Source organism: Rhinopithecus roxellana, chromosome 16 (genome assembly GCF_007565055.1).
Source record: "Rhinopithecus roxellana isolate Shanxi Qingling chromosome 16, ASM756505v1, whole genome shotgun sequence".
Lineage (NCBI taxonomy): Eukaryota > Metazoa > Chordata > Mammalia > Primates > Cercopithecidae > Rhinopithecus > Rhinopithecus roxellana.
Genome location: NC_044564.1, coordinates 112,055,307 through 112,067,475, shown reverse-complemented (window position 1 = coordinate 112,067,475; position 12,169 = coordinate 112,055,307). Strand labels below are relative to the sequence as shown.

The following is a 12,169-nucleotide window of genomic DNA, read 5'->3' as shown; positions in this document are numbered from 1 at the left end:
GCAAATGATCACTTGAACCTGGGAGGAGGAGGTTGCAGTGAGCCGAGACCATACCACAGCACTGAGGCCTGGCAACAGAATGAGACTCTGTCTCAAATAATAATAATAATGATAATAATAATATTTTATTGTGGCTCTTTTCTCCCAATGTATTCCTCACCCTTCAACATTTAGAATTTTAAGGACTGTACTTTCATGATATTATTTATTCTCAGAACTGGTGTATGCAGTAAATAAATGTTTGTTCTCCTAGACATGGTGTTTTGGCTAAGGGTGATGTTAAACTCATACTAATTTAGATTTTATGGTACAATAGACTAAGAAAAAAATTGTTTTAATTTTTTGATTTTAAAACCTAATTCTAGTAGTAAGTAAATTATAAGAAATGAAATTGGATGAATGAACTGGTTAGTTTATTTAAAAGTCAGGATGTTTGGCTTTGTTATCTCGATGCCACTATATTTCAATGTTTTCAAACTAGAGATAGTGTACATTTGAATTAAGGGCTTTATTTGTAAAGTTTGGAAATGAAAATCAATTATTTCTAGCATATAATTTAAGACTTATTCAGATAGAGAGGTTTTGGGGGTTGTGTGTGTGTGCAACAAATCCTTATTTGAATCATCAAAATCAATTGTCCTGCTCTTTATAAGACTGTATTTTAGTATTTAACCCTATCATTTTTATGTAACTGCATGGTTTAGAAATATACAAATAAGACTTAGGATGACCCATACATTCAAACATCCAAGTGGGGCCTTACCGGACATCCGTTGTTTGATCAGGAAGTATTAAAATAATCTGAAGCCAATGTTAAGTCCTTCTAACTATTATTAGCTGTTTGAAAAGATCTGGAGTCTCTTTTATCTGTAGATGCCTTAAAGTATTCATTAGAAATTAAATGTTTGAACACATTTGAAGATACGATTATACTCAAGTAAACTGGAAAACGAGAAGCAGCAAAATTAAACAAAAAAATCTGTGAAATCGGATTGTTTGTGAAGAAACCCATATCTTATTTACATGTGAACCTTGACCTTATGGCTCCAGAATTTTTAGTGAACCACAATTCTAATTTAGTGAACCACAAAATCTAAAGATATGTTTTGCATCTATATACAGATACCACCTTCATTTATCTACACAATACAGACTGTTTCAGAGCTTTGATTAATGTAAAGGGAAAATGATTAATTGGAAAATGTCCTAAAGCAAAATAACTCTTCTTACTCTATTGTATAACATTTAATTTGAAAATTCTTTACCACAAAATCTAAAGATACGTTTTGCATCTATATGCAGATACCACCTTCATTTACCTACACAATACAAACCGTTTCAGTGCTTTGATTAATATAAAGGGAAAATGATTAATTTGAACATGTCCTAAAGCAAAAAACCCTTTTAACTCTATGGTATAACATTTAATTTGAAAACTCTTTTATTGATACCACTCGATCTGCTTTCTCATGTCTTTTTTTAAAAGATTTCAATGATGCCCTTAGTCACTTTGCAAATCACATATTTTCCAGTCTTCCTGATTTAAAATACGCTAGTCCCAGTTTCATAATACACTGGCCAGAAACTATATCACTGGACATTCTTGCTACTGCAACAGGTGTTTGTCAGTTTCTTAAGTTGCTTTCCTTTCCCCTGAGGTGGTGTTATTTCCGGTACATTCCAAAGGCTCTGAAAAAAACTTTTGCAATCTCTTGCCAAGCCAAATCATGACTCCAGCCTCAAAGTTATTTAGAATCCATTGTCTTCCGGGTTTACTACACAGGCAAATTGTGTATGTCTTTCTGTATTTCCAATTTTTAACAACTAAAATATTTATTAAGTGTTTGGCAAAGCTAAAACTTAAAATAAAAGTGATTTTCATTCAGAAGCCAATGCTCTGGATGTCAGAGAAGGGGGTTGATTCTATTCCCGGCAAACCTGATGCGAAAAGGTTTTCATCATCCACTTAGACCACCCTGAAATTTGACATACGCATAAACAAAATAGACCTTGATAACTTGCAGTGTACATGCTTATGTTTTGCCTTAGAAGTCAGAGCTCTGCATGCACTATGTGGCTAAGCCTTTTATTGCAGAACTTCGGAGGAAAATGTTGGTAGAGAGGAGACCATCAACCAATTGCTTATGTATATAGTTTCCTCCCTCATCATACATCTCACCCTTACTTCTTCAAGTAAAACCGAAGCCCACCATACTATAAATCAGTGGTGGACATATCTCGTACACACACTCTACAACCATGACAAGGCAACAAGAAGACACAATTACTCAAACCAACCTTTTGGAAGTTTCTCAGTTCCGCTGAAGGCAACCAGAGTAAGAATATGTACCAGTGGAATGTTGACGAGCTCTCTCATGATTAATCCAGGCTCACGCAGGACAAAGTTCCTTCTGGACAACGCAAGGAAAATGCCTCCACGGTTTACATTTTAAAGCATACTTTGTTGCAAAAGGGTCGTCTGCTAATGACTGTTTGTGTCAGCAGCTCCACAGGCTCTAAGTATAATCAGGAATTCTCAGACTTGGCTGCAATGATGGACACAGCCAGCTGGTGAGTATCCACGTAGGCCAGTAACGCAAGTGTAGGGCTAGAGGAACAAGGGCAAGAAAATCCCTTTAGAATCCCTTTTAAGACAGTGGCAGAAGGACAATACCAGATGCCTTTTGCAACCATCACTGTATTCCCAGAGGTATAGGTGTCCTGGCCTTTGGATTCAGCACCCTACTCTCCTGGACTCAAACCAGAAATCTGGGTTTATTCAGTCTTCACTCCTCCCCATCTCTCACCCCACCCCCACTCCCACATTCAGCCCATTCCAATTCCTACAGATTTTATCAACCAAATAGTCCTTGTAACTTCTCTCTGTCTTGGGTCTTAACCATTTTCTATCTTTTTTTCAGATAGTCCCTCCTGCTCAGAAGCCTTTAGGGGCTCATCATCACGTGAAACTATATTTAAACCTGCCTAATCTGCCGAATATGACAGGCTTTACTGGAATCTGCATGCTTTGTTGTATGTTAGTATTATTACGATTCTTTTTTTTTTTTTTTTTTCAGAGTCAGGGTCTTGCTCTGTTGTCCAGGCTGGAGTGCAATGGGATAATCATAGCTCACTGCAACCTCAGCCTCCTGAACTCAAGTGATCCTTTCAGAGTAGCTAGGACTACAGGCACCTGCCACTACAGCAGGCTAATTTATTTTTATTTTTTGAAGAGATGGGGGTCAGGTTATATTGCCCAGGCTGGTCTCAAACTCCTGGTCTCAAGTGATGATCCCACCTCAGCCTCTCAAAATGCTGGGAATACAGGCGTGAGCTACTGTGCCCAGCCCCATTCAGCTTCCTATATTCAACAACCTGCTGATGGTTCCCTGTATACAACTTTCCTACCTCCATGAATTGCTCATACTGTTCCCTGCTCTTGGAATACTACTCCCCTCCTTTCCACTCAGTTCACACCTCTCTCAGCTTGACCATCCTCTCCTCCTGGGAGAAAAATTCCATATCATCCTAAAGCTGTGTTACGCTTGTCTTCTCTGGGTTTCCATGATATACTGTGCACATCTCTACCATTGCACTGACCACATTGTTTTGATTTTTTCCCCCTTGTGTTGGTGTCTCCTTCATTCTTTGGCCTCATGAGTTCATTTATAGAAGTTTAGAGTCAGGTAGCGTGACGCCTCCAGCTTCGTTCTTTTTCCTTAGAATTGTCTTGGCTGTACGGGCTCTTTTTTGGTTCCATATGAAATTTAAAGTAGTTTTTTCTAATTCTGTGAAGAAAGTCAATGGTAGCTTGATGGGGATAGCATTGGATCTATAAATTACTTTGGGCAGTATGGCCATTTTCACGATATTGATTCTTCCTATCCATGAGCATGGTATGTTCTTCCATTTGTTTGTGTCCTCTCTTATTTCCTTGAGCAGTGGCTTGTAGTTCTCCTTGAAGAGGTCCTTCACATCCCTTGTAAGTTGGATTCCTAGGTGTTTTATTCCCTTTGTAGCAATTGTAAATGGGAGTTCACTCATGATTTGCCTCTCTGTTTTTCTATTATTGGTGTATAGGAATGCCTGTGATTTTTGCACATTGATTTTGCATCCTGAGACTTTACTGAAGTTGCTTATCAGCTTACAGAGATTTTGGGCTGAGATGATGGGGTTTTCTAAATATACAATCATGTCATCTGCAAACAGAAACAATTTGACTTTCTGTCTTCCTATTTGAATACCCTTTATTTCTTTCTCTTGCCTAATTGCCCTGGCAACAACTTCCAATACTATGTTGAATAGGAGTGGTGAGACAGGGCATCCTTGTCTTGTGCCAGTTTTCAAAGGGAATGCTTCCAGCTTTTGCCAATTTAGTATGATATTGGCCGTGGGTTTGTCATATATAGGTCTTACTATTTTGAGATACATTCCATCAATACCCAGTTTATTGAGAGTTTTTAGCATTAAGTGGTGTTGAATTTTGTTGAAGGCCTTTTCTGCATCTATTGAGATAATCATGTGGTTTTCGTCTTTGGTTCTTTTTATGTGATGGATTACATTTATTGATTTGTGTATGTTGAACCAGTCATGCCTCCTAGGTCTGAAGCCAACTTGATCATGGTGGATAAGCTTTTTGATGTGCTGCTGGATTCAGTTTGCCAGTATTTTATTGAGGATTTTTGTGTCGATGTTCATCAGGGATATTGGTCTAAAATTCTCTTTTTTTTTGTTGTGTCTTGGCCAGGCTTTGTTATCAGGATGATGCTGGCCTCATAAAATGAGTTAGGGAGGATTCCCTCTTTTTCTATTGTTTGGAATAGTTTCAGAAGGAATGGTATCAACTCCTCTTTATACTTCTGGTAGAATTCGGCTGTGAATCCGTCTGGTCCTCGGTTTTGTTTTGTTTTGTTTTCTCGGTAGGCTATTAATTACTGCCTCAATTTCAGAACTTCTTATTAGTCTATTCAGGGATTCGACTTCCTCCTCATTTACCAAAACAGCATGGTATTGGTACAAATCAGATATATAAACCAGTGGAACAGAACAGAGGCCTAAGAAATAATGCCACACATCTACAACCATCTGTTCTTTGAAAAACCTGACAAAAACAAACAATGGGGAAAGGATTTCCTATTTAATAAATGGTGTTGGGAAAACTGGCTAGCCATATGCGGAAAACTGAAACTGGACCCCTTCCTTATACCTCATACAAAAGTTAACTCAAGATGGATTCAAGACTTAAACGTGAAACCTAAAACCATAAAACCCCTAGAAGAAAACCTAGGCAATACCATTCAGGATATAGGTATGGACAAAGACTTCATGACTAAAATACTGAAAGCAACGGCAACAAAAGTCAAAATTGACAAATGGGATCTAATTAAACTAAAGAGCTTCTGCAAAGCAAAAGAAAGTATCATCAGAGTGAATAGGCAACCTACAGAATGGGAGAAAATTTTTGCAATCTATCCATCTGACAAAGGGCTAATATCCAGAATTCATAAAGAACTTAAACAAATTTACAAGAAAAAACCAAACAACCCCATCAAAAAGTGGGTGAAGGATATGAACAGACACTTCTCAAAAGAAGACATTTATGCAGCCAACAAACATATGAAAAAAAGCTCATCATTATTGGTCATTAGAGAAATGCAAATCAAAACCACAATGAGATACCATCTCATGCCTGTTAGAGCGGCAATCATTAAAAAGCCAGGAAACAACATCTGCTTGAGAGAATGTGGAGAAATAGGAACGCTTTTACACTGTTGGTGGGAGTGTAAATTAGTTCAACCATTGTGGAAGACAGTGTGGCAATTCCTCAAGGATTAGAACCAGAAATAGCATTTGACCCAGCAATCTTATTACTGGGTATATAAGGAAAGGATTATAAATCATTCTACTGTAAAGACACATGCACATGTATGTTTATTTCAGCACTATTCACAATAGCAAAGACTTGGAACCAACCCAAATGTCCATCAATGATAGACTACATACAGAAAATGTGGCACATATATACCATGGAATACTGTGCAGCCATAAAAAAGAATGAGTTCAAGTCCTCTGCAGGGACATGGATGAAGCTGGAAACCATCATTCTCAGCAAACTAACACAGGAACAGAAAACCAAACACCACATATTCTCACTCATAAGTGGGAGCTAACAATGAGAACACATGGACAGAGGGAGGGGAGCATCACACACTGGGGCTTGTTAAGGGGTGCGGTACTAGGGGAGGGATAACATTAGGAGAAATACCTAATGTAGATGACGGGTTGATGGATACAGCAAACCACCATGGCACATGTATACCTGTGTAACCTGCACGTTTTGCACATGTATCCCAGAACTTAAAGTCTAATAAAAAGATTAAATAAATAAATAAATCAGATTCTTTTTTTAAAAAAAGAATAAATATTAATAATGCTGTGTTCTTAATGATTTTCTTTTTGAATAAAAAAAGCACATACACTTATGCACATAATACTTGATAATGATAAGAAATGACCATGTTGCTGGTTTATTTACTATATTTTTATTATTTTACTGTGTACACCCTGTACTTATTTAAAAACATAAAAAATAAAAATAAATTAAAAACTGACTGTAAAACAGCCTCAGGCAGGTATTCTAGAAGAATACATTGTTACCATAGGAGATGACAGCTTCATGCATGTTATTGCCCCTGAGGACCTTCCAGTAGGACAAGCTGTTGAAAGACAGTGATGTTTTGATCCTGACCCTGTGTAGGCCAAGGATATTGTGTGTGTTTGTCTTAGTGTTTAACAAAAAAAGTTTAAAAAGTAAAAAATCAAAATCAAAATATAAAAATGTAAAGATAGAAAAGAGCTTAAGGATATGAAGAAAAATTATTTTTGTATAGCTGTACAATGTATTTGTGTTTCAAACAAAGTATTATTACAAAAGAGTCAAAAAGTTTACAAATTTAAAAAGTTTATAAAATAAAATAGTTGTGGTAAGCTAAGCTTAATTTATTATTAAAGAAGGAAAAATATTTTTTAAATAAATTTGGTGTAGCCTAAGTGTACAGTGTTTATAAAGTCTACAGTAGTGTACACTAATGTCCTAGGCCTTCACATTCACACACCACTCACTCACTGACTTATCCAGAGCAACCTCCAGTCCTAAAAGCTTCATTCATGGTAAGTGCTCAATGCAGGTGTACCATTTTTAACTTTTATACTGTATTTTTACTGTATGTTTTCTATGTTTAGATGCACAAATATGTACCATTGTGTTACAATTGCCTACAGTATTCAGTGTAGTAACATGCTGACAATTTTGTAGCCTAGGCACAACAGGCTATCCATACAGCCTAGGTGTGCAGTGGGCTATACCATCAAGGTTTCTGTAAGTACACTCTATGATGTTCGCACAATAACAGAATGAACTATGGATGCATTTCTCAGAACATATCCCTGACATTAAGTGATAAGTGACTGTATAATGTAAAGCTATAGTAATCAAAACAGCGTGGTACTGGCATAGAAACAGACATATAGACTAATGGAACAGAATAGAGAACCTAGAAATAAATCTCTGCCTTTATGATCAATTGATTTTTAATAGCGATGCCAAGAATACACAAAAATAGTCTCTTCAATAAATTGTGTTGGGACAACTGGATAGCCACACGCAGAAGAATAAAATTAGGCCCTTATTTTATATAATAATCAACTCAAAATGGATTCAAAACTTAAATGTAAGAATGGAAACTAAAACTACTAGAATATATAGGGAAACAGCTTTATGACATTGGTCTGGGCAATGATTTTTTTGGATGTGACCCAAAAAGCACAGACAATAAAAAGCAAAAATAGACCAACGAGATTACATTAAGCAGAAAAACCTCTGCACAGCAAAGGAAACAATCAACAGAGTAAAGGCACTATCTACAGAATGGGAGAAAATAATTGCAAACCATACACCTGAAGAGGTTAATGTCCAAAATATATAAGGAATTCAGGCAATTCAATAGCAAAAAAAAAAATCCCAAATAACCCAATTTTAAAATGGACAAAGAAGTCAAGCACAGTGGCACACCCCTTTAGTCCCAGCTACTCGGGAGGCTGAGCCTAGGAGTTCAGGGCCAGCCTGGGCAACATAGCAAGACCTCATCTCTTAAAGAAAAGTGGACAAAGAATTTGAATAGACATTTCTTAAAAGACATACAAATGTCCAACAGGTATATGAAAATGTGCTTAAAGTCACTAATCAGGGAAATACAAATCAAAGCCACAATGAGATATCATCTCACTCCAGTTAGAACGGCTATTTTCAAAAAGATGAAAGATAACAGGTGTTGGTGAGGATGTGGACAGAAGGGAACCCTGTACCCTGTTAGTGGAAATGTAAATTAGTACAGCCATTATGGAAAGCAGTGTGGAAGTTTTTCAAAATCCTAAAAAGAAAACTACCATATAATAGAGCAATCCCACTACTGGATATATATTCAAAGGAAATGAAATCAGTGTGTCAAAGAGATATTTGTATTCCCATGTTCACTACAGCAATATCCACAATAACCGAAGTATGGAATCAACCTACATATTCATGACTAGATAAATAAATAACAAAAATGTGGTACAGTATATTTATACACACACACACACACACACACACTGAGATACTATTCAGCCTCTAAACAGAAGAAAATCTTGTGATTTGGGATAATATGAATGAACCTAGAGGACATTATGTTATGTGAAATAGCCAAACACAAAAAGACCAACACCACATGGTCTCACGTGTCTGTGGAATCTGAAAAAGTTGACCTCATAGAAGTAGAGACAATGATGATTACAAGGGACTGGGAGAGGGGAAACGGGTGTTGGGGACATGTTGGTGAAATTATGCAAAATTACAGTTAGGAGGAATAAAAAATAATGATTATGAATTTTTGGTCACCTAATTATCCTGGTGTTTCACAGTCTAAGATGTTGGGCAAGTATGAAAGCTATGGAGAAGTTTGGGGTTTTGTTTTTTTCTTCTTTTTTTTTTAAATGAGCAATAAAAATAAAAGCTCCTTTATTTGAGTACCACGTATGTGCAGTTACATATGCTGAGTTAATTTTTTTATTATACTTTATGTTCTAGGAGAAGTTTGGGTTTTTTGTTTTTTGTTTTTTTTCTTAACCAGAAGGAGACCATACTTCCCTCTCCACCAGAACCGCGATTTCACATCTACCCCATATACAGCCTTAGTTCATGCCATCTCTCTTAGAGCTGGAGGTCTAGATAGTAAAGGAGAGCTACTGGTAATGGGTTTTCATTTACATCTCAGTTTCTCCAACCTACTCCTAGTGCAGTTTGTGAAGGAGAAAAGTACCAAGCCATAGTCTTATCAAAACTGTTGTCTCCTGAGATAGTGTAGCCTATACATTTAAGGTAATCTTAATACAATTTCAGTAGTATTTTGGAAACTAGGAAGCTGATTTTAGAATGCATATACAGAAACAAAGTAAGCAAAAATAATTGGAGAAAACGTGGAAAAATAAAGTAATAAGGAATCACTTGCCTACCAAGTGTTAAAACGTATTGTAAAGCTTTAATAATAGCTTCATGTAATGATATGAAAATCCTGTGGTATGAGGCTATAAGTAGAAGGTCAGTGGACACTGAAGGAATGATAAAGATGGCATTTTAAATTAGTGAGGAAAGATGACTTGTTAGGTGAACTTGGTAGCCATTTAAAAAAACAATTACATCTGTACCTCATATGTTACACCAAAATAAAACTTCAGATTTTAAAAGTACTAGAAAAAACCTGTCTATGAGAGAGAATGAATATATCTATTAGATATAGCTTTATGGATGCTTTCCCCAACATATGAAAATACTGGCTGATTCTTTTCACTTAAAGCTCTTTTTCACTTGACTTTTTTGATAGGGCTGTTTCCTGTTTTTCTTGTATTTTTTGTTTTCTCTTTCACAAAATCCTTTTTCTTCCATGGAGAAAAGAAATATTAGTTTTCTCCAAACTGAAGTTACTGGCACTTTTTTTCCCACTGTCCACACTTGCAGCACGAGGTAACATGTATACACGTGTGAATTCTACACCTGTATCTCTGAATTAAATCTCTGTCTTGGGAAACACCTGTATATCTGGTCACCTACATGCCTGTCTCACAAGAAATCAAAACTCAACTTTCGTGATATATTAAATGAATCTTTAAATGGTTTAATATTCAATTAGAATTAACAGGGAGATCAAAGAGGACTGATCACTTTTAAACTTTGCTTTCTCTTCCCATCACTGTGAGATACTTTAAAACAAAACACCATGTTACAGGCCGTATCTCCATAATGGGTGCTCACTGTCCTCACCAAGCTAAAATACTTCTGTAAACCAACACACATCCAGATATTGGACACTGTTCAAAATCCTTACACAGGCACAGGGGAAATGTTGGGGAGTATGTGTCTCCTTCTATTGGTGAGTTTAATGAAATAGTGCCTGGCATATGTAATATGTTTGATAAACTACAGGTTGTATATACATTCAGAATTGTTTTAAAAAATTAACAGGTCTGTAAATTGATCTGAAAAAACATGAATTCTTAAGGTCAAAGTGCTCTTAAAGTTAAGATAGTACACAAATAGCTAATCCTAGACAGCTAACTTATCTTCAAATAAGATGCTATCCATTTTGTTCCCCTCCTTGCCCTCTATGGAAGTGAGAAGAAGTCATTATGGGGAGTTCTGGGGGACAGTTTGGGAAGATATTATACTTTTAGAGCTGATAAAATCTGTTTCAAAACTTTTTTCCATGTTGCTCAAGATCTGAAACAGAAATTTCTACTGACCAAAGAGTCTATCTTAATTAGGCCTGTATGCTTAATACTAAACTCATCAACTTCCCTGAAACCTGGGAATTCTTTCGTCTCTGATCTCCGTGTCACCATCGTCTACTTAGCTTTCCAAGCAATCAAGCTGTGAATCATCCCTGACATCTTGTTTCCTGAACCCTGTGTTTAATGAGTCCTATCAGTTTGACATTGTGAAGCCTCTCTAGTTCAACCCTTCCTCACCACTCTCTGCCTCAGTTAGAGGCCTCATTAATTTATTGTCTGTTTACTATAGCAGCTCCTTCCCTAATGGGCCTCTCTGCCAGTCATTTCTCTGCACCAGTGTCAGAGAGCTCCTTCTAATACAGAAATTTGGCTGCATTGTTGTCCTGTTTGAAATGTTTTGACTCTCCATGGTTTTTTAAAAAACAAACTCCACACTTCCTAGCCTGTGGAACCTCTGTTCACCTCTCCGCTCTCTTCTCTCATCTTCTCTTCTTCACACATTTTGCTCTTGGGTATAACTGTAGGTCCTTAAAATAACCATGCTCTTTCTAGGCTCTGTGCCTTTCAATGTCTTCCCTTCCACTGGAATTTCCCCTTCCTTTTTATCTTTAGCCAATTACCTCTCTCTTTCAAGATTCCACTTGGTTCTTACTTTCCTGAGAGGTGCCTTTTGATGCCTCAGACCAAGTAGGATGTCCTCTTCTTTGCTCTAATGGAGAGTTCCCACACCGTGCCCACTGCATTTAACTTACAACCCACTCTACAAAAAAATCTTTACCTGTTCCTGCATCTCTCTCTTTGCAAGAATGTGAGCTTACTGAAGACTGATTTTGTGTCTTTTATCTGTGCATTTCCTATGCTTAGCAGAGTTCCTGAGGTACTGCAGCACTAGGTACCTAGTTTATGATGAAAGAGGGAATAAATGAAATCATATCCCTAGGAATTTTAGGCCTTGGAGATGAATTCTTCAAGAGGGGAATGAAATCATTACAAGTGATTTCCTTGCTCAGTCTCTTAGGGCTTATTTTTTCTTTTCTTCTTACAGTCATGCTAAGCCATAGAGAACTGTCTTCTAAGTGATACAGAATTGCATTTGACAGCTCAGGGAAATGATTGTTTGGAGGTGCACTCAACACTGGAGCAAAAGGACTGCAATTGCATAGTGCTGGATATTAAAGTCTATGCTTTTAGTAGAGCAAAATGGATCTGTGCTATTTATTCAGCTCATTAGAGAAAATATAGCGGGCAGGAATTCTGTGCATATTCTGTGTACAGGAAAAGAGTGAATTCTATTTGGGCCTTCCCTGGCCTTATCATTTGGTATCTTGAAGGAGGTGGTAAGCAATTT

At 36.9% G+C, this 12,169-nt stretch overlaps 1 protein-coding gene across 3 annotated transcripts in view; it reads right to left on the bottom strand.

The window, feature by feature from the left end:
- The window catches only part of MUSK (muscle associated receptor tyrosine kinase), a 133,655-nt gene extending 131,238 nt beyond the window's left edge, over positions 1-2,417 (bottom strand). For all 3 annotated transcript variants that reach the window (XM_010365567.2, XM_010365566.2, XM_010365568.2), the window contains exon 1: positions 2,299-2,417. In XM_010365567.2, the coding sequence (XP_010363869.1) occupies positions 2,299-2,377 (79 nt within the window). In that variant the 5' untranslated portion in view covers positions 2,378-2,417. The remainder of the gene's footprint in view (positions 1-2,298) is intronic.
- Positions 2,418-12,169: the final 9,752 nt, after the last annotated feature.